The sequence below is a fragment of the Aethalodelphis obliquidens genome, unplaced genomic scaffold (assembly GCF_003676395.1).
Source record: "Aethalodelphis obliquidens isolate GAN/ISIS:26980383/991018 unplaced genomic scaffold, ASM367639v1 scaffold21, whole genome shotgun sequence".
Taxonomy (NCBI): domain Eukaryota; kingdom Metazoa; phylum Chordata; class Mammalia; order Artiodactyla; family Delphinidae; genus Aethalodelphis; species Aethalodelphis obliquidens.
In genome coordinates, this window is record NW_020837965.1 from 27,941,909 (window position 1) to 27,967,818 (window position 25,910).

Sequence of the window (25,910 nt, forward strand, 5' to 3'; positions counted from 1 at the left end):
AGGAGGGAGGAGGGAGGAGGGAGGAGGGAGGAGGGAGGAGGGAGGAGGGAGGAGGGAGGAGGGAGGAGGGAGGAGGGAGGAGTTTGGGCACAGCACGGGGGCCGCGGGCAGGACGGGGCTGAGTGATGCGCAGCCGGCTGACTGAGGGGTCCCGGCCACCAACAGCCATTCCTGCACGGCAGGCGCAGGCTTCTCAGTGCTTTCACCAGCAGGGGGCCCCCACGCATGCCGCACAGCCCCTCTGAAAAGCTGTGCCCCAGAAGTTTCAGGGGAGATGTCGGACCTGCAGGGAGCCCCCCGGGGCACTGGCGGAGCAAGCCGGGACGAGTGCTCTCCCTGCAAGGCCAGGCTCTGCCAGGCTGGGCTCTGCCCGCTCTGCTAGGCCACCAGCCCCCCTTCCAACTCCCCCCCACCTCTGTGTCTGGAAGGCCCAGGCCCAGGCCCAGGGTCCTCACCAGGGCTTGGGGCAGCCTACATCCACCCAGGCGGCATCACCGAGTGGACTCCGTACCAGCGCCACGACGTGAAGGTGCTGGCTGGTTCCTGGGCCTCACCCGGACCGATGCTGACTGGACGCAGCCAGCTCGCTGCACCCCTGCTCCCAGAGGCAAAAATACAAGGAAGCTTTCCCTCTGAACAGACTCTAAGTTGGGAGGCCTTTGGGGAATTAAAAAGCGAGCAAGAAGGGGCAGCGTTCCCCCGGCAAGCACTCTGGCAAGGTCTGTCCTTCCAAGCACAAAGTTAAGCTATAACGCATGAACTGTCTCTCTCTTCAAGTTCATAAAGTAGATAAACATTTTTATTTCAGATAATCCATTTGAGTTATTCATCAAGAGGGTTAGAATTTTTTTTTAATAAATTTATTTATTTATGGCTGCATTGGGTCTTCGTTGCTGGGTGGCGAGCGGGGGCTACTCTTCGTTGCGGTGCGCGGGCTCCTCATTGCAGGGGCTTCTCTTGTTGCAGAGCACGGGCCCTAGGTGCACGGGCTTCAGTAGTTGTGGCTCGCAGGCTCTAGAGCACAGGCTCAGTAGTTGTGGCGCATGGGCTTAGTTGCTCCGCAGCATGTGGGATCTTCCTGGATCAGGTCTCGACTCCGTGTCCCCTGCATGGCAGGCGGATTCCTAACCACTGTGCCACCAGGGAAGTCCCAAGAGGGTTAGAATCTTTTAAATACGCAAATTTTTGGATTTCCTTCTTCAAAAAACAAAACAATCCTGTAGCTTCCTGTGGCTGCTGCTGGCCTATGACTGTGGTGTGGCCAGGGGCTCTGGGACCAGGTGGCAGCGCCTGTGCTGACCTGCTGATGGGAAGCTCTGTGGTGAAGGAAGAAGCAGCCCCGTCCCCACCTGCCCCCGAGCCCCACCAGCCACAGCCTTAAACGGACAGAAAAAGGTCCCCCGGCCTCTGAACCTCCTTTCAACGTCGCAGCTCTCACCTCCCGTGGACTTAACATTTAAAAAACTTTTTACAAGTGACTTCCTGGGCATTTATCCCAGAGAAATGAAAACCAATGTTCATACAAAAATATGTACAAGAATGTTCACAGCAGCTCCACTCGTAAGAGCCCCAGACTGGAAACCGAGCCCTCCAAGCGGGGAGAGGCTGCCGCTCAGGTGCCGCACACAGCGCGCCAGAGCGACCAGTGGCTGGGGTACTCGGGTGGGTCTCAAGGGGGTCACGCAGAGCGAGAAGGCCAATCTCAGAAGGCTGCCCAGGGCAGTCTCCACCTCTGTAAGGACCCTAACACAACAGATGGGTGCGCGGCCAAGGGTGAGCCCAACGGGCTCTCGGGTGAGGATATGGCTCCGTGTGGGGACCACGGTGGGGGGTCCAGGAAGTGCCACGGGAGCTCCGACTGCACAGAACCGCACACGAGCGCGCGCACACACTCTCTCTCAATCCGAATCAGCTCCGCGGCTGCTCGGAAGCCAGCTTCCTGGTGGGGATGCGTATCTGTGCATCTCACGCAGACGCCCACACTGGGCGGCAGGGCAAGGACGTCCCTCCAGGACACTTCTTTACAACTGCCCCTGGACCCATAACTACTGATATTTCAAAACAAAAAGTTTAAAAACTAAGTGACTATAGCTCATGCCCCTCAAGACTAATTTCCCCAGAACAGCAGACAGGTCTAACTTAACAACATAACCCCCAGGCCACAGCCAATCGTAACCCCTTGCACACACCCACTTATTAACTGTCTTTAAGTGAATGACAGTGTAACCGGGCAGAACACCATGGGGTCTTCCCGGTACAGGCCATCCCCCATATCCTCTGCTTTAGCTCCTCTCAGAAGTACCCAGACGGTAGTAATTGATGCACATTTCCTGAAGTTGTTTTGCAGATGTGAAAACCTCCCCCACCAAATGGAAGATGTTAACTACTTGATAACCATGGGCGCGTAGCCCCAGGCCTCCTGGAGCCTAAGGACTGATGACGTGAACCCCTGTGACACCACCCTGTTCCCTCAGCATCAGCCAATCAGAAAATTGCGCACGACCTGATCACATACCCTGCAACCACCACTCCCTCAACCGGCCTTTAAAAATGCTTTGCCTTTAAAAATGCTTTGCCGAAAGTCTTCAGGGAGCTCGAGGGCACGAGCCTGCAATAAACCTTTCTCTGCTCCAAACTCTGGTGTTTCCGTTTGTTTGGCCTCACTGTGCATGCAGCGTTACAAAAGCAGCAGCTTACCACCAAAATACAGGGAAAATACTTCAGTGACTTCTAGTAATAAAGGATTCAAGTTTTTTGTCTTGGCTGCAAATTCAACTTTTACAGTCTTTTTTCCCCAGTTACTTGTGTAAAAGTCACTGGCTTAAATTTTCTAAGCATATTGAGAATTACTATAAATAGTGTCAATAAAGACATAATTTATTTATAATATAAACTAATTTATAATTAACTATAATTAATTTATAGTTAATATGAATTATGTCTATAAAGAGACACCCTGTGTTGGGGGGAAAAAATTAAGTTTCAAGGGTTCCTCTAATCACCTCTGGCTTTTAGCATCTTTTCGACCAAACCTAAAATCCTGACTCTGCACAGCGACCAATTTAATTTAGGGCCCAGGGACTTCCCTGGTGGTCCAGTGGTTAAGACTCCGCACTCTCACCGCCGAGGGCCCAGGTTCCATCCCTGGTCAGGGAACTAAGATCCCATAAGCCCTGCAGCGTGGCCAAAAAAAAAAAGATTATTTAAGGCCCAAACCAAACTCCCTCGAATAACACAGTTAAGCCTGAGTTTACCAACAGAGGAAGTCGAGCCACCCTCCGTGGGCCCCATGCAGCTCAGGTCAGCAGCCACTCGGGATGGCGGGGCCGGGCGGGTGACCATGGCCGACCCACAGCCAGGAAGCTACATGGGAAGCCCTGGGACCCCACCTCCCTTTCCTCGAGGGGTCCTCAGAACACCCAGCCCACGAACTCACGAGTGGTCAACCCAGTGGGGGCCCCGGGGGCTGAGCTCGGGGCCGGCTGCAGCTTGGTGTGGTCAGCACCTGGGGCAGCACTGCCAGGAAAGAAGGGCAGAGGGCACGCTCACGGCTATTTGCTCTGAGACTGAACGGACACAGCGAGGACACCCAGCCACCATCACAGGCACCAGCCCAGGAAGCAGCCTGCTCCCTCCGCGCCAGACCTGCAGGAAGTCAGACCTCCATCTCTAGCGACAGCCCAGGAAGCCCTACAACTGCCCTGTGACACCCCCCACAATGGCCTGGCTTGATCAATAACCCACGGCGTCCATGGTCTTTGTTCTCGCTTCTGACTGAGGACCAACCGGAGAAAACCGGACGTGCCCCAGCCATCGCAGTGGCGCCCGGGTCTCGTCAGCCGTCCAGCTTCCCCAGCCCCGCCAGCCCCCAGCAGGACCCCGAGCCCCCTCTCCACTGGCAAGCGCTCCCACTCCCCTGCTGCCCGAGTCCCTGCTCAGCCCGGTGGTGGCAGTGGTGGTGGCGGCTCCCCAGCCGCAGCAGCTTGGAATAAACAGCCTCTGCTCTTCTCGCAAGGCAGCCTTCATTCACCTCCACAGTCACTGCAGATGATCGGGAAAGAAGCAGAAGGCACAAGAGAGACACTCAGGAACCAGTCATCACGCCGGCCCCCAGCGCTTCCCGACCACGTTCTCCTCTGCGTGTTTGAGTCTTGGCAAGTCCTGCTTTCCTTGCTCACCACACCTTCCATGTTACTCAGAACTTTACCACTTCTGACAGCCGCGAGTCTGTCCCAACATACAGCGCCCTGATCATACTGACGGCTTATCCAGGGCTCTGCCCTCCCAGCCTTCCAGGCGGTGGAGGCGGCCCTCCCAGCTCCAGCACTGCCTCCTCAGTGCGTCTGCCGGGCGAGGGGCAGCGCGATTTTACCAAGCTGCGTTCAGGAAGGAAGGGACCAATTCCCCCTCCGCCGTTTCTCCCGCACTCATCTGTCTCCCACTGTGCTTCACCGACAGTCCCAGCCCCAGCTAGATCCTCCCTGACCACATCCCTACCCTCCCACCCCACACAGCACTTCTGCCTGCTCGGACCCCCCCACCAGCCAGTTTCACCACCCGACGTAACATTACTTAAGACTGAAAATCAGCTAGTTGAATGGGTGAAGAGTGGTGTATCTGACAACGGGACACCACTTGGCAAACAAAACCCACCATGAGACGCAAGGACACGCCACGATGGATCTCAAAACACCACGTGAATATGAGTAACAAAGCAAGAAGAGGAACACAGGGACCGTACTGCTATGTACATGAACTCACTGAACAGGCAAAGCTAACCCAAGTTGTTGCCACTGACGAGTCACGACTGGCGGGAACTCCCTGGGACGGTGGGAATACAGCTCCCTCCAGATGGGCGCCTGGGTCACACGAGAAGATGCATTTGTCAGAATTCACTGAACTGCACAACTAACATCTGTTCATTTCATTGCATCAAATTATACCTTCATAATAAACAAAAATGCATCAATAACCAATGTGACGGGGGTGGTTACCACATTAAATCTAAAACACTTTATAGATACTGCCCCCCGCCGCGCCCCCACGGGCAGGCCAGAACACATACAGGCTCAAAGTCAGCCCAAATTATTCCCCGCAAATGTTCCAAAGCCTAAGCGACTGTTAATTCGTGCCACGCTCCACAAAAGATGCTGGCCGACTCACATCTATGGAAGGGAGCAGCCCATGGGCAGTGCCCCACCGCCCAGAGGCTGGGTGAGTGGGTGGGGTCACGACGATCTCAGAAGGTGGCCTGCGAGGGTTCCCCCTCCTCAGACCACTGTGTTTGGGACAAAGTCAGAACACAGCATGGTTCGGAAGGGACCCTGAGAGATGCTCAGGGCAGAGGTGGGGACCCAGAACCCCCAGGCTGGCCTGCTGAAGCACAGCTCCCTGCCCAGCAGTGACTGTGGCCTGAAGGCACTGAACCCTTCTAACACGGGGTGACACAAGGCCCTACGCCTCTGAGGCTGTCCTAACCGCACAGCCTGACTCACCGCTGAGTGCTGAGCAAAAAAATGTTAGGCATGACCCACCTCCGTCACCTCCACAGTCGGCTGGAAGGTCTCGCCACGTAGCTGGTTAAACACCGGAGGCCCACCGAGTCCTCAGGTAGCACGTTCCACACAAAACCCTCCAACATCCCTGGACAGCCGGCCCGCCAGGGTTTGACCCCCGTCGCCGCACAGCACCACCCTCAGGCCTCCTCCAGACCAGGCGCAGGCGGGACAGACAGGCCACGAGTTCCACGTGGCGGTGAAGCGGGGACAGGGGGTGGGGGGGGTGGGGGAGGGACGGACGGACACTGCGCCCGCCCACCCCGAGCAGTCCCAGCAGAGACCCCCGTCACAGCCAGGTCCCCATTCCTGAGCAGCTCTCACGCCACGTGGCCACCATCCCCAGAGCCGGTGGAGAATGCAGATCCCCAGATCCAGAGCAGCAGGGCTGTGGGGGCACTGGGGACAGACTCGTCACCATGACCTTCCGCCACGGCCAAGCACTCTCTTGAGTTTCAGGTTTTTAAGGCAAATCAACATGAACACTCTCAGTTTCTGTCTCACTATTTGGGTTTGAAATACTCATTAAAGAAAACTGAAGACGGAGCAAGCAAAGCTAAATTTTGAGAAGGCTACCTCTAAGCTGTGTGGCAGTCACCCCTCCACTATTGCCTGTCTGCAGCTTTCAAAAGCTAGCACAAAAAAGCTGATTTCAACTACTTTTGTTTTCGGCTGTGCCGTGCAGCTTGTGGGATCTTAGTTCCCCAACTAGGGACTGAACCCGGGCCCACGGCAGTGAAAGCACACAGTCCTAACCACTGGACCACCAGGGAATTCCCTCAAGTACTTCTGTTACTTGGAATAACATACACAAACCTTCTCTGCCTGGGAATATGTTCTACTAGCAAGTTGAGGGAAACTTCCAGCCCTCCTTCTAAGACAAAACCTGCCATTCTCTCTCTCCAAAAAAAAGAAAAAAAAAAAAAGGTCGTAACTGATGTTTTTATTCTGAATTTCAACTTTAATTATAAAACATGGTGAAACTTGAAAATAAAGAGCAATTGTATGTAGGAAGTTCACAGAATATTTAACTTAATTTTGTAAGCGGACAGTATCTTCTTTGCCTCATTTTAACAGAACAGTAAACTCAGTCTGGCTGTTCTGTGTAAGCAACACAGGGCCCCACAAGAGGAAACACGGCCATTTCCAGCAGAGGAAAACCCTCTACTTGGACCACAGCTTCTCCCAGCAAACAGTTACCTGGTGGATGCTTTTCCTGGTAATCCTGCTTTGGGGACAACAGGCTTTTGAAAACGTAGAACTGAGCTTGCCTCTGACTTGTGGAAGTGAGTGCCCGGTACTTTTCCTAGTCCTCTGACTGCAGCAGGATGGGGTGGAACAAGGAGCCCGCTGAAGACAGCTCCCTTAGCAGCCAGGGTCTGGGAGCCCTCCTCCCCCCACATCCTGCTCCCCTCCCTGATGTCTGTCTCCACTGGACTGGGCAGCTTAGGCCAGCCTGCAGGGGAAGCAGACAGAGCACCAGCTTTAGACCACCCAAGGCTGGCATCTCTTGCTCCCTGATACCCCCTTGACCAGCTTAGAGAGAAGCTGGGTCTCCTACAGTAGGGAGCAGGGAAGCTATTGCAAAATATCCTTAACATTCCTTTTCAAAGCAATTAAAATTGAGACACAAAGGAAAAGAACCCAAACTGAACACTCACAGGCACGCAGCTTACTACAGGGAGGCAGCCCTGCCCTCGGGGGTTCCAGAGAAAGGTGCCCCTGGCCGGGCCATTTCTGGAAGGCAGTATAGCACTGCAAATCCCAGTTCTGCTACAAGGACCTAGGATGAAATTCGAGTGTTCCATCGCTAACACTCACCACCCACTCCTCGCTCTACAAGGAATGCAGATTAGGGAGAAAACCTAGAAACATGGGCAGATGTGGGTGGATAAAAGGATGGACGAATGGACGATGGATTGATGGATGGGTGGGTAGATGGGTGGATGATGGATGGAAGGATCGACCGGTGGGTGGAAGGAGGCGTAGGATGAGGGATGGATGAGTGACAGAGGAGCGGCAGCTTGGTGGCACTGTGGTCAGGGCTGTAAATCCAAGTAGGCCAGACAAGTGGCTCCCCAGGGTCCCTACCGGTCTCCCAGGAGGGTCTTCGTGGGAAGCAGGAGGAGGAGGGCCTGCACTGACCCCTTCCATGTCAAAGGTGAGAAGACAATGTAGGGACTTCCCTGAGGAGGAGCCCAACCGACCCATCGTAACTGTTTCTCCTCTTAAGAAGAGCCCCCAATTAGGTTAAACGCAAGGCTACATATTACTTTTGACTTGAAATGGTGCGGAACAGCCGAAGTTTAGTCTGCGGCTGCAGAGAGAGAATCCCAGGAGGCCGGTCACTCGTCGAGCGGGAAGGGGGCGCCGGTCATTACGACTGCGCCCCCTCCTCCGACGCGCCCCCGGACCCCCAGGCCGCCCCCCCCCCCCGGCTGTCCTCAGCCCTCCGGGCCCCCCGCCCCAGGCCGCCCCCCAAGGACCCCACAGGCTCCCTGGGCCCCCGTCCACGCCCGAGCCCTCCCGGGGACCCCGCCGCCGCACAAAGGCCCGGGCCCAGCCGAGAAGCTCACCTGGCAGCCCGCGTCCGCGCCGCCCGCGCCACCGCCGAGGGAGGGGCCGCCGGGAGGGGCGGGGCCGCCAAGGAGGGGCCGCCGGGGGCGGGGCCGCGCAGCGCCCACAATGGGTCGCCGTGGCGCCGGCCGCCCCGCTCGCTGATTGGCCGGGCGCGGGGGCGGAGCCTCTGGTTCAAACCACGGGCGGGGCCTGGCGCCCGAGTTCCCGCGCGGCCGCGTTGGCCGTTGGGCCCGCGCCCTCGGCCGCCCCGCCCCCGGCGGCTCCCAGGTCTCCGCGCGCGGCCCCAGTGCGCCTGCGCTGGCCTCCGGAGGGCGGGGCTGGTAGGGCCGGAGAGGACGGGGTGGGGGAGGGGGAGAGGACGGGGTGGGGGAGGGGGAGAGGACGGGGTGGGGGAGGGGAGAGGAATAGGGTGGGGGAGGGGGAGAGGACGGGGTGGCGGAGGGAAGCCCGGCGCCTCTGCTCCCTGGACTGCTCGTCCCTCCAGGGGCTTCAGGTTTACCTGTAAGAAATGAAATCACAAAAGTCGAAAGGAGGGACTTCCCTGGTGGCTCAGTGGTTAAGAATCCGCCTGCCATTGCAGGGGACACGGGTTCGTGCCCTGGTCTGGGAAGATCCCACATGCCACGGAGCAACTAAGCCCGTGCGCCACAACTACTGAGCCTGCGCTCGAGAGCCCGCGAGCCACAACTACTGAAGCCCGCGCGCCTAGAGCCCGTGCTCTGCAACAAGAGAAGCACCGCAATGAGAAGCCCACGCACCACAACGAAGAGCAGCCCCCGCTCGCCGCAACTAGAGAAAGCCTGCACGCAGCAACGAAGACCCAACGCAGCCAAAAATTAATTAATTAATTAAAAAGAAATGAAAAAAAAAAAAAGAAAGAAATGGAGGGGCTTCCCTGGTGGCGCAGTGGTTGAGAGTCTGCCTGCCGATGCAGGCGACACGGGTTCGTGCCCCGGTCCGGGAAGATCCCACATGCCGCGGAGCGGCTGGGCCCGTGAGCCATGGCCGCTGAGCCTGCGCGTCTGGAGCCTGTGCTCCGCAACGGGAGAGGCCACAACAGTGAGAGGCCCGCGTACCGCAAAAAAAAAAAGGAAAGGAGATGAGGTTTCTTTAAAAAATAACTTCTTAGTGAAGAGGTCCTAAATAGGATACACAGAAGGACTCACAAAACTAGATGAAAACTGTTATTGTCATGGTTTATTACTGCAAAAGGATGCAGAGATAAAGATTACGTCTTCCGTGTGTGGGGCTGGAGCCAGGAGGATCCGTGCTGTGCTCGCTCGGGGCTTTCCACACCCCCCCCCTAAATCTCATCGTAGACCATGTGGTGTGGCCCCAGGTCCCCAGCAAAACACTACTAGCTGGCAGGACATCCCCTCCCAGGACCCGAGGGCAAAGACCACACCTCTCCTCGGGCAACTTTCTTTTCTTTACTACACAACAAGGGAAATCCCCAAGCTCAGCGAAGATCTTATTTCTGTCATCTACTTTTAAATTATGACTGATGACATTATATCAGGACATCTCAGAATTTTGGGAATTTCATACAATTTTGGAATAGTTATATTAATACATACCCATACAAATATAAAGTTAAAAGGTTTAGTATTCCTTCTTCTTTAACAAGCGTCCCATGTAATTTAACATCAAATAAGCCTGAGTAGTTTAACGTTTTACCGGGTGAGAGACAAATCCTTTGAGCTTTTGCAAAGGCCTGCTGGAAGAGCCCAGAGTTACTTCAAGGTCAGAAAGACTTCACTTAGAACCCAACTTTTGGAAAGTTTGTCAAAAATATCAAAAGATTTTGGACATTTGCTCACACAGGACAATGGACCATTAAGAAATGATGCTTAATTATCTATTTGACCAAAGTAATGATAAAAGATTTCAAAGATAAATACAAAAAGTTACATAGTTGTTAGCAAAATGTAGCTCTTTTAATATTGAGAAGATTCAGTTTTCTTAAGGAATCAAATACCTGATTAAGACAACCTGAAAACACAGGAAATAATCTGGGTAAAACACAATTTTGGCTTTCTAAGCAGATTACTAAAAGGTAAGGAAAAACCTTTCACAATCTCTTATCAGAAGCAGGCAACAATTCAAGAAAACCTTGTCCTGTTAGCATATGAAACTTAGGTTTTAGTTTTACATAAGTACACTACTGATTTTAAAGCTTATTTTTAAAACCCTTGTAATAGCAATTCAATTTTAGCCATCTTGACCACACATAAATTTCCTTTTTTTAAGATTCCTTTTCCACAAACCTACAACTTAGTATTACCATCCAGCTTCTGTCCTGTCTTTCCTTTTTCCTATTCTGAAACAATCAGATTCACTTTAGAACAAAAGTACTTTCTTTCCCTCAACAAAGTGCATTTCCATTCCTCATACCTTTTCTTACCAAAAACACACATCCTACTTTCCTTGTATACAGAGTTGTTTTCCTTTATTATTTCTAGTAGTTTTAAACAATTATGAATGGACTGTTACTAGCAAATTTATCAATACAATTCATAATTCCTAAAAGCATATTATCCTTGTAGTAAATTTTCCAGTGTGGCATGTTTACCAATAGACCAAAATATCTATTTCCTTTGTAAAGGAAGCCAAAAGTGAATGAAACTATTTTTAGTTATGTTTCAGTATTTTATCTTATTTGGGAATAATCTAGATGTTTAATGACTACCCATCATTTAATTTAACTTAGCAGAACTGTAAGGTTTCAGGTTACCAAAAAGGTCCGAGGAACCTATTTAAAAGGTTTACCTAGAAACTTGTATCTCATCCACATCCATTCAATTCATTTGTTCTCAACAGTCATATTTAGATCACTCAAGAAAAATTTTATCATACCCAGTTTTTTTTCTTGCTGACAAATTATTTAACAAAGATAACATGAACTTGTCTGACCAACAAACCCAGGTAGGGGACTTTCATGGTGGTCCAGTGCATAAGACTCTGTGCTCCCAAAGCAGGGGGCCCGGGTTTGATCCCTGGTCATCCGGGAACTAGATCTCACATGCATGCTGCAACTAAAAAAGATCCCATGTGCCACAACTAAGACCCAGAGCAGCCTAAACAAAAAAACAAACAAATATTAATTAATAAATAAATAACTCAGGTAGAATGCCTGCTTTTTTTTTAAATTTTAAATCTTTTATTGTAGTTTGAGCATATTCATTTCTTTTTTTTTTAACATCTTTGTTGGAGTATAATTGCTTGACAATGGTGTGTTAGTTTCTGCTTTATAACAAAGTGAATCAGCTATACATATACATATATCCCCATATCCCCTCCCTCTTGCATCTCCCTCCCACCCTCCCTATCCCATCCCTCTAGATGGTCACAAAGCACCCAGCTGATCTCCCTGTGCTATGCGGCTGCTTCCCACTAGCTATCTATTTTACATTTGGTAGTGTATATATGTCCATACCACTCTCTCACTTCGTCCCAGCTTACCCTTCCCCCTCCCCGTTTCCTTAAGTTCATTCTCTACGTCTGCATCTTTATTCCTGTCCTGCCCCTAGGTTCTTCAGAACCTTTTTTTTTTTTAGATTCCATACATATGTGTTAGCATATGGTATTTGTTTTTCTCTTTCTGACTTACTTCACTCTGTATGACAGACTCTAGGTCCATCCACCTCACTACAAATAACTCAATTTCGTTTCTTTTTATGGCTGAGTAATATTCCATTGTATATATGAGCCACATCTTCTTTATCCATTCATCCGATGATGGACACTTAGGTTGTTTCCATCTCCTGGCTATTGTAAGTAGAGCTGCAATGAACATTGTGGTACATGACTCTTTTTGAATTATGGTTTTCTCAGGGTATATGCCCAGTAGTGGGATTGCTGGGTCGTATGGTGGTAGTTCTATTTTTAGTTTTTCAAGGAACCTCCATACTGTTCTCCATAGTGGCTGTACCAATTCACATTCCCACCAACAGTGCAAGAGGGCTCCCTTTTCTCCACACCCTTTTCAGCATTTATTGTTTGTAGATTTTTAGATGATGGCCATTCTGACTGGTGTGAGGTGACACCTCATTGTAGTTTTTGTCTGTTTGTTTGTTTGTTTATTTTTGCATTACGCGGGCTTCTCACTGTTGTGGCCTCTCCCGTTGCGGAGCACAGGCTCCGGACGCGCAGGCTCAGCGGCCATGGCTCACGGGGCCCAGCCGCTCCGCGGCATGTGGGATCTTCCCGGACCGGGGCACGAACCCGTGTCCCCTGCATCAACAGGCGGACTCTCAACCACTGCGCCACCAGGGAAGCCCCTCATTGTAGTTTTGATTTGCTTTTCTCTAATGATTAATGATGTTGAGCATTCTTTCATGTATTTGTTGGCAATCTGTATATCCTCTTTGGAGAAATGTCTATTTAGGTCTTAGAATGGCTCCCTTCTTTTCAGCGTTGATAACTCCAAAGACATGTTTATTTTAATTAAACCAACAACTCCAAGTTAGCTTTAATTCACCAAAATTAATCCTAGATCACATAAACCCCCAAAGCACCTAGGCCAGTCTGTTATATTTTAATTCATATAAGGGCTTGTTTGTTTTTAAACCACTTAATTAGTGCCCTTTTCCAAATTAATGTTAACAATACCAACCAGAGATAGAAGAGAAAAATAATACCACACATCTACAACACATATATAGACACACATGAAAATACAGATAGATGCAAACAGGGACCTTACAGTTTCATTTAAAATTCTAGCCATGTCTCAGATATAAGCTCAAAAGAATAGTTAGATCCAAACTGTGCTGTAAGGATCCTTTTCGAGCTGTTTATGTTATGGAGTCAATTTGTCTTTTAGAAGCTTCTGCATACCAATCAAAGAACGCATTACATGGTCTCCAGAGACGTTTGGAATCCTCTCTTTTAAGGGTGCCCCTTAAGGTGGACTTATTTCAAACAAAGGTTCCCCCTTTAGAACAGGATGGTGACTTACCAAAAGGCTTCAACAAACAGAAACAGAAAGCAAGTTTCCTCCTAGAAGTTTGGAGTATATTTGTCTATAATCAAAACCTAGGGGAATTGCTATTTAAACCTTTCCTTCTAGTTGTTATTTGCTCCAGTTAAGGTAGAAACAGTAATTAAAGGTTTAGCATTTGGATCCAATTTTAAAGGGGCAGGTTTTTGCTGAGGAGGAGAGAGGGAGATGGTGCTGAGGGCTGAGGCTGAGACAAAGGCGGTGGGGTCTGAGTCAAGGGAATGGGGCCTGAGACAAAGGGGTGGGGTCTGAACCAAAGGGGTGGGGTCTGAGTCAAGGGGTGGGGCCTGAGACAAAGGGGTGGAGTCTGAGACAAAGCAGGCAGGGAAGACAAGACAAAGAAGCTGGGGGAGGGAACACAAGGAGCCCCAGGCTTCATAAGCCATTTGTTCTTTTCTACGTTTTTGTTGTTGTTTTGGCCAATTTAGAAGCGGTATCTTGCAAAGAGGCAATTTTAGAGTTCTGTGCACGTTTGGAAGCTTTTAGGTGCCAATAAAAATAAATCTACCATTCATTTTGTTTAATTTTCGGACCACGGTCCTCCAATGTAATCCTAACAAAAACGAGTTTGAGATTAAAAGTTCCCCATAATGTGCACTGTAATTCCGGATTACTTTTAGTTTGTTTGGCCCACTTAGTTAAAATGTGCATATGGGGGTCCATAGTTTTTGCATATGAAACTGGCCGGAGTCCCTGAAGGCGGGCTGCCCGCAGAGAATTCAGGAGACTGGGTTGCCATTTCCCTAAGTTCTCCTGGAAACCCAAGATAGTTGCTAGAGTCCTTGCCCAGATACCAAAAGGAATAAACGTCCCAGTTAGCATGCTCCCCCAAAGAGAACCCTGTTACCGCACTCCAGAAAACAACTGAGTACTTACCAAGGACAAAGCCTTGAACCGGAAAGGACAAAACCTTTCCAGATGCCATGTAAAGTCTGAGAGCTCAAAACACAAAAAGAGCGGGGTGTGGAATCCAAGAGCAGACGCACCAAACCGAAAGCAGGCGGCAGCTCACAGAAGTGATGCGCACAGGCGCTCAGTGTGGGCACGCCACTGCGTTCCACGAGCTGTCATCTCTCGGGGTTTGCCTCCTTTGGACCCCACTTCGGACACCAAATATGTCAACTTTAATCATATAGTAGCCAGTTATTTTACCAGCAGAAGTGAGTTTATTCAGGAATAGGCAGAGGAATAGCAATTCTGCATATGCGAACTATGGTGGACCCCAGGCAAATCCAGAAAACACGGAGGAGGAACTCGCTTTTATAGGGAAGAGAAGGGAGTTGGGAGGGGCTGTGACACCCAAAGAGTGGGAGCGAGCTCAGAGTCCCAAGTATGAAGGCTTCTCATTGGTCGGGCTCGTGGGGCGAGAGAAGTTTTCTTCTTCCTGTTGGATTGTAGCTGGAGGCACCTTTTGTGGGAGATGTAGGTAAACGTCGTTTCCTGTTTGGGGTAATTGATAATGCATAGTAGGCATGAGAGCTCCCCCTACAGGTCTGTCCCGGCTCCTACTTTAGTCTCTTTAATTCCACAAAACTGTGTGTGCTGCTTTTCTGTAAATTGGAAATTATTTCAAAACTAAAAGTTAGATAAAAGTATATACACAGGGGCTTCCCTGGTGGCGCAGCGGTTGAGAATCTGCCTGCCAATGCAGGGGACACGGGTTCGAGCCCTGGTCTGGGAAGATCCCACATGCCGCGGAGCAACTAAGCCCGTGCGCCACAACTACTGAGCCTGCGCGTCTGGAGCCCGTGCTCCGCAACAAGAGAGGCCGCGAAAGTGAGAGGCCCGTGCACCGCGATGAAGAGTAGCTCCCGCTCGCCACAACTAGAGAAAGCCCTCTCACAGCAACGAAGACCCAACACAGCCAAAAAGAAATAAATTAATTAATAAATTAAAAAATATATATATACAGAAAATAATTCTATATGGTTTCCATGGGTGCCTATATAGGCAAGCAAATGTTTAGGATAAGTGCAACTTCTGTAAGTATACATGGATGTAATAACGAGAGAAAACGGTGTCCTTATGAAACTGAAGAGACGTGGCAGGGGAGGCCGCGTGAGAGAGCCGAAGGGAGTAAAAGGGGGCGATCAGCGTGTGGCTGGCACAGCTGCTGACAAGGAGCAGGTCCTGGGCACAGGGGCTGAGGTGGACTGGAGGCAAATGCCACCAGCCCTCAATAGGCCGAGGAGCAGGATGGGCCGGTGCAGAGCCCAAAGCCCCTCCCCTGCGTGCGGGCTTCCCGCTCAGACGGCGTTGCCCCCAGAGTCTCAGAGCGGCTGCTGCAGCACCAGACCTTGGCACCCAGTCTCACAGGAGTTCTGGGGAAAGACAGAGCCTTTCGTCCAGGAGGCAAACTGAAGTCCTGGCCCACCTCTCACTGGCCACAATTGAATACATGCCTTTCCAGTGGCGTTCGGCTTGGGGCAGAGGTTCTCCAGGTGTAGGCCTGCACCCCCCAGCAGCAATATCTTCTGGGAACTTGTCATGGAGGCAAATTCTCCAACCCAGAAGCTCCGGGGCTAGGCTCTGTCTGTCTGTGTTTCAACAGGCCCACCAGGGGATTCTGATGTAGGCTGAAACTTGAGACGCAATCAGAGCCCTCCCAGAGCGCAAACACAGCAGTGGAGGGGTGGGCAGCGCAGGGCGGGCTGCCGTCTCCAGGCGGGTCAGGAATGGTCATGATGGAGGAAGGTGATTATCTCCTGAGCATCAGAAACAACAGGTATCCTGCTTACCTCACCTGACACCCTGGGGTGAGGCAGGCTGAGGGCAGAGCCCACTGGGGACCCTCAGCCACCCTGCCCACGCTGCCTGCCCATTGCCTGAAACCTAGGCCTCTGTCACTAGGGGGCTGTGGAGCCCCAGAGCCATGAGCGGGGGTTACATGGGGGCCACTGGGGCTGAGGTCTCTCAGCCCACCCCCCTTTGAGCTGCGGTGACCCCAGGATGTCCCTTCAGGGGCCCTGGGGCTGCAGTCTGGATGAAGGGGGTCTGATGTGTCTTTTTTTTTAAAACAGTTTTATTGAGATGTGACCACATGCCATACAGCTCACCCTTTTAAAGTGCACAAGCCAGTGCTTTTAGTGTATCCACAGATACGTCAGTGTTAGAACACTTTCACCCCTCAGAAAGTCACGCCCTACTGCCCCGCCCCCAGCCCCAGGCGACCACTGTCTCCCCTCTGTCTCTGTGGATTTCCCGACTCTGGACGCCTCTTAGAAATGGCCTCATGCTGTATGTGGCCCTTCGTGTCTGGCCTCTCACTTGTCACGTTTTCGAGGCTCAGCCACACTGTAACAGGGGTCAGAACTCCATTCCTTTTCGTGGCCGAGTGACAGTCCGCTGTGTGATAGACCGCGTTTGCTATGGACATCTGGCTACTGGGGATAATGCTGCTCCCAACATTGCGCACACGGATGCCTTCAACGCTCTTGGCTACGCCCTCGAGCGGCATTGCTGGGTCACGTGTAAATTTGAGGCACCGGCAGACCGTGTCCACAGCAGCTGCCCCGGCTGGTGGCGGGTGTGCTCTGGGCGCCTCCCGGGAGGGCCTCCCTGCTGCGCGGCCCCGGCCACCTCCGCTCTGCCCGGAGCCCAGGGACAGGGCCACCGCCGGCCCTGCTGGTCCCCGCCCTCCCCGCCCCAGGGGTGCGCTCCCATCCCCCGGAGCCCAGCCCCGAAGCCCCGTGACCCTGCAGTTTCTCAGGGTTCGCACGAGGCCGGGAGCACCGGTTGATGTCACCGTCAACCATCACGTCACTGTCACTTGTCACCGGGCGCAGGGCCTCTCTCGACTTCTCTTCCCCTTCTCAGACCGGGCTTTGGGCCCGGCTCCGCACGCCCCGCCTGCGTGGCCCCGCGCCGTTTCTCCCGTTAGAACCGCTCTAGCGGGTCCGGATCCGGCGAGGAAGGGGCTCTCAGACCCAGGCCGCGGTGGGGCCGCCTATTCCGCCGCCGCCGCCTCGGGTGGTGCTGCCCCCTGGCGGCCGCGGGCCGGACATGCAAGGCGCGTTCAGCCTCGCGGGCACCCTCTAGGGGCCGTCACTGGGACAGGCGGGCCTTGGTCATCAAGAACTTGGGTCTTCGGAGGACCCCGGGGAAAGACCACCCAGGAAGCTGAAACGAGGCTCTAAGTTTTGAGCGCCCACTCGGTGTCAGGCACAGCTTAAGCGGGGGACAGACATGATGTCAGTGAACGTCCCCAACAGCCCTGCGGGCAGGTCCTGTGGCCATTCCCAAATCCCAGGTGATGACGCTGGCCTGGCGGGGGTGAAATACCTCGTCCAAAGCGAGCTGTCCTCCGACGTCCGGGGTTTCCGGAAGGTCTTAGAGTAACACGGGGAGCGCGGCTGTTTCCCCGCTAGGACCAAGCACTCCCATGAATGTCAGCGTGCTTTCCTGTCCACTCAGGAGGGCCTCCCCGGCAGGTCCCTCTAGCGGGTCAGGAGGCTTTGGGCAGCAGTGTGCCTTCCTGGGGCTGTGCCGCCTCTTCTAGACCAACTCCAGACCATGTGACCCCAGGATTCCCAGCCAAACCGTTCAGAGCTCACCTTCCCCGCCGCTGCCATGGCTTCTCCTTGGGCCTGTCCCCACGGGGTCTGCCCGGGGTGCACACCTGTGGGCTGCAGCCACTCGCGAGCCCGGCGGAGTGAGGGTGGGCCCCGGAGGGGGCCTGACCCTGCACCGGATGTGCGGGTGTATTTGTCAGTGAGTGCTGAAATGTACGGGGAGCCTGGGTGGGTCTCCCCAGCTGGCAGGGTGATCGCCCACGCACGCGACCATCGGTCCCCCAGGGCACAGCAACAGGCCCTGCTTAGGCACAGGCCCTGTCCAGGGAGCTGGGAATACATCAGTGAACAAATAGCAGGGTGTCCCTCCAGGGACCGCTGGTCTGGGACACACTTGAGGAAAGAGCCCAGGAGTGTAGCCTGGGCTGCTCGAGGTGGCCGGGCAGCCCCGAGGGGTCTCGGGGCTCCCCTCCTCAGTTCCTGCCTCCTTCCATGGACCCCAGGACAGCAAGGGTAGGCCTCACTGTGCCTGGCTCCCTCCCCACCTCGTGGAACTGTGGGGAGCACTTTGTGGAGGGGTGGATGGAAGAGGGGGAGGGAGGGTCAGAGGGAGGGGGGTGATGGAGGGAGGGGGGGTGATGGAGGGAGGGAGGTGATGGAGGGAGGGGAGGCTGTCTGACCGGCTCTCAGGCTCTGTAACCCCACTATGAACGTGAGAAGTTTCCCTGAGCGACGTGAGTCAGATGAAGGAGAAAGGTTGTGGTCGGTGAACGAAGGTTCAGCTACGATATTAGGGGAGTGGAGGTGTGTGTCGGGGAAGACTGTGCCGCGGGCCAAGGTGGGCCCTTGACCACTGCCTCCCCAGCTGCTCCCCAGGGTCTCAGTCTTAGGGGCAGGGCCGCCTCACGCCCTGGGTGGCCCTGTGTCCAGCACGGAGCTGGCAGGTGACCGGAGCCCAGTCCCCCCTCCCCGGGCCCCCCGGGAAGCCCCCCCACCAAGGGCTGTGGATGGCGGATTGGGACCTGGCTGGGCCCTGAGCACGGAGCCTGCCCTCCCCAGCAGTGACAGCCCCTCCACGCAGCCACCTTCTAATTTCATGTGGCCCCATGTCATCCTGCAGGCACCCTCTGAGACTCCCCGGGGGCAGAGACCCTCCAGGCCACCCCTCCCGGCAAAGTCCTGGCAGCCCCTCTCCTGAGCCAGCGGCTCCCAGGGCCTGAGCCCTGCCTCCGCCACAGTGGGGAGCTGGTGGGCCGGGCAGCTTGACGGGATCCTGCCCGGGGAGAACGGGCCGTTTATTGGTTGCATGATGTCAGCAAAAGATGGAAAAGTAGGCAGTTCCCAGCCTGGGTGTGAAGAGGTGGTGGTGAACTAATGGGGAAGCCCCTTCGCTGGGGGCTGGGGGCTTGCGTCCAGGGTCACATCGCACACACACACACACACACACACACACAGGCTGTCCTTTGAGACAGTCCCGTGAGAGGACAGAGGGAGAGAGGAGGGGAAGGGTGGACAGGCCAGGCCTACCTACCCCCGGGCCAGTGTGGATGAAGCCCCATGGCCCGAGGGTGGAGGGTGCGGACCCATCGGGCACAGTTCTCACCCAGCTCCCATCCGATTCCCCTGCACCTTGTGCAGCCTGGGCACCCTGGTGCGGGCGAGGCTGGCTCTGAGCTCCCTGGGGAGAGCGGACAGAAAGTAGTGCCCCGCCACAGAGCCGCTGGGCCAGGATGACTGTGGACCAGGCAGGGCCAGTGCCGGGCGTCCAGATGGCCACTGGGGCCCACCACATGGTCTTGAGACGGAAGGGGCAACCCGGAGGGACACAAAAGGGGGCACGTGAAGACAGAAGCAGAGATTGGGGTGATGCAGCCACAAGCCCAGGGACCCCTAGGGCCACCAGAGGCTGAAACGGCAGGAAGGACTGTCCCCTGGAGCCTCTGGAGGGAGCGCAGCCCTGCCGACACCTTGATTTTGGACTTGGGGCCTTGGAGCTGTGAAAGGGTAAATTCCTGTTGTTTTAAGGCATTTCGTCCTGGTTTGCAATCATTTGTTTCGGCAGCCCCGGACTCTCATGGATGGAGCGGTGGGGACCCTGCTCACAAGGCCCTGCTGCTCCCCTCAGTGGGAGCACGAGCTTTACGTCCGTGACTGAAATTGAGGCGTAAGATGCCGAAACCCCAGGGCCAGTGACGCTGCCCGAGAGGCTAGGGTGCGAGGACGGTCCTGGGGGGCGGTTTGCCAGGTGAGGGGGCTGGAGGGAGGGCCCCAGGCTGGGATTTCGGATGCCAGGAACTTTTCCTAAAACTGGCAAGGAAGCAGCATGAGGCTGTCAAGAAAGCGTATTAATGAAAAAGAGAGAGAGACTCTACCATCGTTCTTTTTTTTTGTACAGCAGATTTTTGCAGCAACTGGGAGGCCAGAGCACAGTCGTGGGGTGCTCGCGCGGTAACCATGTCTTCCCCGCGTTTGTCACGGTCACCACCAAGTGGACGGTGACAGGTGCGGAGCGACGAGGAGTGGGCAGTGAGTCTGGGGGCCACTCCTGCCCTGGGAGCCACAGAGCATGGTTCTCGCTCCTTCCTGCCATTCGTAGTGGATAGACTGGTGGCCCCGGAAGGATCCGTCTCATCCTACTCCCCGGAATCCGGGGGCGGGGCCTTATTTGGAAATAGGCTTTGGCTAAGGATGCGGCGCTGAGCTCACCCTGGATTATCCAGGGGAGCCCTAAGTCCAAAGAGACAGAGAGGGGGGTGAACCCGGGGTGGGGGGGCACGGCAGCGCCAGAGGCCAAGAGCGAGGCATGGAACCCGCTGCCTGAGAGCCGCCAGAAGGAGCCCTGCCCACGCCTTGACCTCTGACCTCCAGCCCCCAGAAGGCTGAGAGAATCCTGTTTGCTTTACGCCCCCCGGTTTGCAGCGATTAGTTACAGCAGCCCCGGGAAGTCACACGTCAGATGTTGTCGAAACGTCCTGTGATCCCGGCCCTGAATAATCCAGACTGTTCCTGGAAGCCGGCCCATCACCTGGAGAGCCCAGGCGCACGCCCCTCCCCCAGGGCTTGGCCCTCCAAGAGGGGCCTAGAGGGAAACGTTTGCCTGAGAAGGTAAAATGACGTCACCCCACGTTAGGAAGTTGGCACCGACGTGTATTCTTGCATTTTTATTTCTAAACGTATTTTCTAAATCACATATCCACTCAGGGTCTCTCACAATGAAGCACGTCCATCACCGCTGCCTTAGGGAAATGTGAACGTAAGCGGTGGGTGTGGTCAGCCCCCAATGCCGACCCGCTGAGGTAGGTGTCACTGGCCCCTGTCACGGATGGGGGACGGAGGTAGCGCTGTGACCTGGCCTGGCCCTCGGCGGCCTCTCCCCGACAGCGGAGCTGGGAAGCCTCGGTGCGGAGGACTTACCACCGTCCTCGGAGCCCGTTGGCGGAGTGTCACCCTGCCTGGGGTGCCCCCCGGCCCTCCCGGCTGATGGGCATTCCTGCCACGAGCACTGGGGCTCCCTCCGGAGGCCATGTGGGTGCGCCCCGCCCCCCGGCTCCCCTCAGGGTCTGCAGCACAGAGAGGCCCCAGCCACAGCCCCGTGAGCAGCCGCCTCAGGAGGGGCACGGTTTGCACTGACAATCTGGCCCCGCCATGTACTGTCACAGTCATCCAAGCAACGCTTGCAGAAAAGCGCGGGAAATAAAGCCATCACGCGGACGCTGACAGGCACCTACCGCACGCAGGGCCTGTGCCAGCTGCCGGCAGCACCACGTGGCCACACGGCCTCTGCCTGCGACCCTGCGGTGCGCTAATAGCCGAGAGCGCCAGCCAGAACAAGCCCTCCCACCCGCCACGGGCTCCCCTTGCAGCTGGCAGACTCGCCCTTACCCTCGGCGTGCTGCCACCTCCCTTGTGGGGCTTCTGCTCCTGGTGGAAAAGGCTGCGGGGCTGGGACCCACAAGGGGCAGAAGCTCCAGGAACGAGAAATCTGTGGCGTGTCGTCCAGAGGGGGCTCCACAGCCAGCGCTGTGGACGCTGGCGGGCAGGCCCCGTGGGAAGCCGAGCGATCGGCCCTGGACTCCCACGCTGGGTTCAGCAGGACGCCTCGGTCAGGCCCTCCAGGGTGCGTGGCGAGGCCGCGCGCCCGGCGGTGGCCCCGGTGGGCGGACAGGCTTGGGGAAGGCGTAGCCGTTGGTGAGCTATGTGGGCGATTGTGCCTCCTGAGAATCCTTCGAATGCGTGAGCTTGGCGACGTCTGTCTTCATGGACCACTTCTTCCACCCCTTGTGGATTCTGGACACTTCTTGGCGTGAAGCTTCTGTGGCCAGCACGTATATGATGGGGTCAGCCACGCTGTTCACCGTGGCCAGGCTCAGGGACACCACGGAGACCGTGTACAGTTTGATTTCGAAGGCGTACACAAGGCCCGTGTCTCCTTTGTAGTAGGAAAAGGCTATGGCTTTGGCCAGGAGCACCAGGTGGTAGGGAGTGAAGCAGAGCAGGAAGATGGCCACGACCGCGACGGCCAGGCGCTTCACCTTGGCCTTCTGGGCGGCGCTCAGGCCGGCGCTCATCTTGATGCTCCTGCAGATGCGCTCGTTGGTGAAGGCGATGACGGACAGAGGGATGGCGAAGCCCACGGCGAAGCGCGTGTAGTAGTACCCGGCGATCTCGCGGTCCATCGGCAGCTTCTCAAAGCAGGTTCCCTTCTCCTCCATCTGAAACACCGGGTAGTGGACGAGCCCCACGAGAACGAAGACAGACACGGAGACGAGGATGGCGGTCTTCTGGTGGCGGCGGCCTCGCGTCTCCAGCGCGTACACCACTGCCAGGAAGCGGTCGCAGGAGATGCAGCACAGGAAGAGGATGCTGACGTAGAGGTTGCAGAAAAAGACGTAGGCGGTCACCTTGCAGGCCCATGGGCCCAGGAGCCAGCGGTGCCCGTTCTGGATGTAGACGACCCAGAGCGGCAGGGTGCTGATGTACAGCAGCTCGCACAGCGCCAGGCAGAAGAGGTAGACGGCCAGCACGTGGCCCTGGCGCGCCTGCAACAGCGTCAGCCAGGCCGTCAGGCAGTTGGCTGGCAGGCCCAGCATGCACACGGTGCTGTACACAGTCACCAGGAACACCCTGCTGTCGTTGAAGGGCACCTTCGACGTGCAGTTCTGGGAAGATATGCCAGTCGACAGGGCCCCTGGCAGAGGGCTGGCCACCGGCGTGGCGTTTCCTGTGGGGCAGAGATAGCATGAGGGCGGGTGTCGCTGGGAACCACCTGAATCAGATGTGCTGGCGCAAGAAGGCTCTTGTCAGCTGCGGACTGGGCGCGCCAGGGTTAAAACTTTCCAGATGGTTTCCTAAAGTGATCCTAAGTCCCCCATCCCCCAGCCGACGGCCTCGAGGGTACAAGGCGGGCAATACCACGTCCTTGTCACCAACAGTCATTTTCCAAAGCGCTGTCTGTGGGCTTGAGGAGACTTTATTCTCTATTCGCCTTCTGTTATGAGTTGAATTGTGTCCCCCCCACCCCCCAAAGAAGATATGTGGAGTCCTAAGCCCCAGGACCTCAAAACGTGACCAGATTTGGAGATGGGGTCTTTACAGAGGTGACCAAGTCAAAATGAGATCTTTAGGGTGGGTCCTAATCCAGTATGACTATGTCCTTGTAAAAAGGGGACATTTAAACCCAGGGACACGTGTGAACGAAAGCCGATGTGAGGACAGGGGGAAGACGGCAATCCCAAGCTGAGGAGAGGGCACTCCGAAGAATGCAGCCCGCCCACACCTCCATCTCGGACTTCCAGCCTCCAGGGCTACAACAGAAGAAATGTCTGTGATTTAAGTCGTCTGATCTGGGCTTCACTGGTGGCGCCGTGGTTAAGAATCCGCCTGCCAACGCAGGGGACACGGGTTCGAGCCCTGGTCCGGGAAGATCCCACGTGCCACGGAGCAACTAAGCCCGTGCGCCACAACTGCTGAGCCTGTGCCCTAGAGCCCAAGAGCCACAGCTACAGAGCCCACGTGCCACAACTACTGAAGCCCACGTGCCTAGAGCCTGTGCTCCACAACAAGAGAAGCCACCACAATGAGAAGCCCGCGCATCGCAACAAAGACCCAACGCAGCCAAAAAATAAAGTAAAAAAATAAATCACCTGGTCTGTGGTCCTTTGTTACAGCAGCCCTAGCAAACAATACATCTTTCGGATTTACTGAGTTTAGTTTTTAGTCTCTTTCCCCCTTTATTGGTTTGGAGATTGTTAAGCCATTTTTAATCTTTTCGAGAGGACCCTGGATGTTTTAATGTGCGTACTTAGTAGTGTCTACAGTTAGTCAGAACCTTCACCTCCTGCGTGGGCACAAACCCTGGGACGCTGTTGCTCTAATGGCCCCACGTTCGGCTGACGTGCAATTCTGGTCCCAGTTACGTTAGTCGTGTGGGTTCTTTGCCTGTTTAACCCCGTAGGTCAGATGTTGTTATTATTACTATTCCTGCCGTGGTTGTTGTCGTGTTCACACTGTCCCTCCCTGTTCACAGGTGCCCACATGTCGGCCAGACTTCCGCCCGCTCCCTGTCCTCCATCTGCTGCATTTCCAAGGTCATTCCCTCCTTTCCCTGAGGACGGCCCTCGCAAGCCCTGTGGACGAGAGCCTGCCCCAGCTTTGGTTCATCCGAAATGCACTTTTACCCCAATTCTGGAGGACGGTCCCCCCAGGGGTCCGATTTAGCTCCGGCCCCGCTGCAGCCCGTCTTCTGGCTTCTGAAGCTGCGACGGTGGCCGCCTGCTGTCTAGTTGCCGTGCCCTCGGACCCCTGAATCTGAGACTCTGTACACCCCAGTGCTCCGAATGGCCCCCTGTTTGCCTCCTGGGGCTCTGGTCAGGCACGTGCTGGACCTCTCGCCCCGTCCCCACCTCGCTCTGCACCCTCCCCCCCTCCCCCATCCTGCAGGACCATCCGTCTGTCCAGGCAACCTACTGACATTGAACTTGAGTTTGTGAGCTCTTTGTACCTGTGTCTAATTGGTGGGTTTTTTTTTTACTCATTCACTCCGTTAAAATTCAGGGATCATATCTTTCATTTCTAGACACTCCATCTGGCTCCCTTTCGAGTCTCTTGTTCTCTGCTTATGTTTTTCCTTCCGTCTCTGATCTTCTCACATTCACCCAACGTACTGATGTCACTGTGTGTGGCCTTCCCAGCCCCTGCAGTCTTGGAGGCAGGACCCCCGCCACGGCACAGTGCCTGCACACCCTCCCACAGGCCGGCTCCTGCGCATGTCTTGTGGCGGTTGTGAGCTCACGCCTGATGGGGCGTTATCCGTGGGCGTTTCCTGAGTGGGAGGGGCTGTCCTCCGAGGGGTTGTGGGCTCAGGTGGCCGGAGGGCAGGAGTCCTTGGATTCACTCCAGGGCTGGTTTCCATCCAGGCCTCATAGCAGAGCTGAACTTTGGGGTCCCTATGCAGGTGTCCCAATTCAGAGCCCACGCCCTCCCCACGTGGGAGCCAGGGCTCACCTGCGGTCCCCTCAAGAAACAAGCGGTAAGGAGTCAGTCCATAAACATGCAACGAGCCCTGAAACCTTAGGCCCGTCAGCGTCCCTCTGCTGATTCTAAGCATCAGTTACATGGGACAGTCGCCACCGTCAGCCGTCATATGAAGCCCAGCTCAGAGCGAGCTCGGCGTCACACAACCCAGGGCTCCCCACAGCCCACGGCCCGCTGCCCGCTCCCGACTGCCCTCCACCCCTGCAGGCTCAGGCAAGCTTTCACGACGCTCTTCAGATGTGTCACCCGGGCTTTGCGGGGTTCGCACTGGGACCGTGCAGAGCCGGGCTGGTGGGCCACGGCATGGGAAGTGGAAGCTCACCAGGGCTTTGGGGTCCCTGCTGGGATGGGGGGCTGGGAAGAAGCACAGACTGGCACTGGGGGCTCCTCCAAGCTCCAGTGCCTGCTTGTCATGGAGGAGCCAGGAGGATGGCGGGACCTGGATGCCCACCTGCCCTCCTCTGAAGCCCTGCCTGGGACACCAGCTACCACCCCTCTCAACAGGGGGAAGGAAGCCAGTGGGGAGGGGCGCTCCAGGCACCTGCGAGGTGGTGCCCTCACCCGCCTCCCCACCAGGTGTTTCCGAGGGGACAGGAATGAGTCACAGGACCGAGCGCCCTGCTGTAGGGGTGAGCCCCCTGCTGTAGGGGTGAGCCCCCTGCGGTAGGGGTGAGCGCCCTGCGGTAGGGGTGAGCCCCCTGCTCTAGGGGTGAGCGCCCTGCGGTAGGG

The 25,910-nt window shown here is 55.3% G+C and overlaps 2 protein-coding genes across 18 annotated transcripts in view; both read right to left on the reverse strand.

The window, feature by feature from the left end:
• Positions 1-14,034, reverse strand: part of CDCA4 (cell division cycle associated 4) — an 18,479-nt gene extending 4,445 nt beyond the window's left edge. Inside the window, exons 1-3 of one of the 17 annotated variants that reach the window (XR_003435710.1) lie at positions 5,535-7,343; positions 4,780-4,859; positions 1,055-1,448 (exon numbers count right to left, since the gene is read on the reverse strand). Coding sequence is in view for 1 of the 17 variants with exons in the window: in XM_027120769.1 (XP_026976570.1) it covers positions 7,217-7,363 (147 nt within the window). In the remaining 16 variants the exon portion in view is untranslated. Of the gene's footprint in view, positions 1-455; positions 938-1,054; positions 1,449-2,569; positions 4,042-4,761; positions 7,950-8,131; positions 8,705-14,013 lie in introns of those variants that run through there. The other 16 variants (XR_003435709.1, XM_027120773.1, XM_027120772.1 and 13 more) reach the window with 16 other exon arrangements.
• Positions 14,035-20,796: 6,762 nt separating this feature from the next.
• The window catches only part of GPR132 (G protein-coupled receptor 132), an 11,989-nt gene continuing 6,875 nt past the window's right edge, over positions 20,797-25,910 (reverse strand). Inside the window, exon 3 of the mRNA XM_027120778.1 lies at positions 20,797-22,869. Coding sequence (XP_026976579.1) covers positions 21,842-22,869 — 1,028 coding nt within the window. The 3' untranslated portion in view covers positions 20,797-21,841. The remainder of the gene's footprint in view (positions 22,870-25,910) is intronic.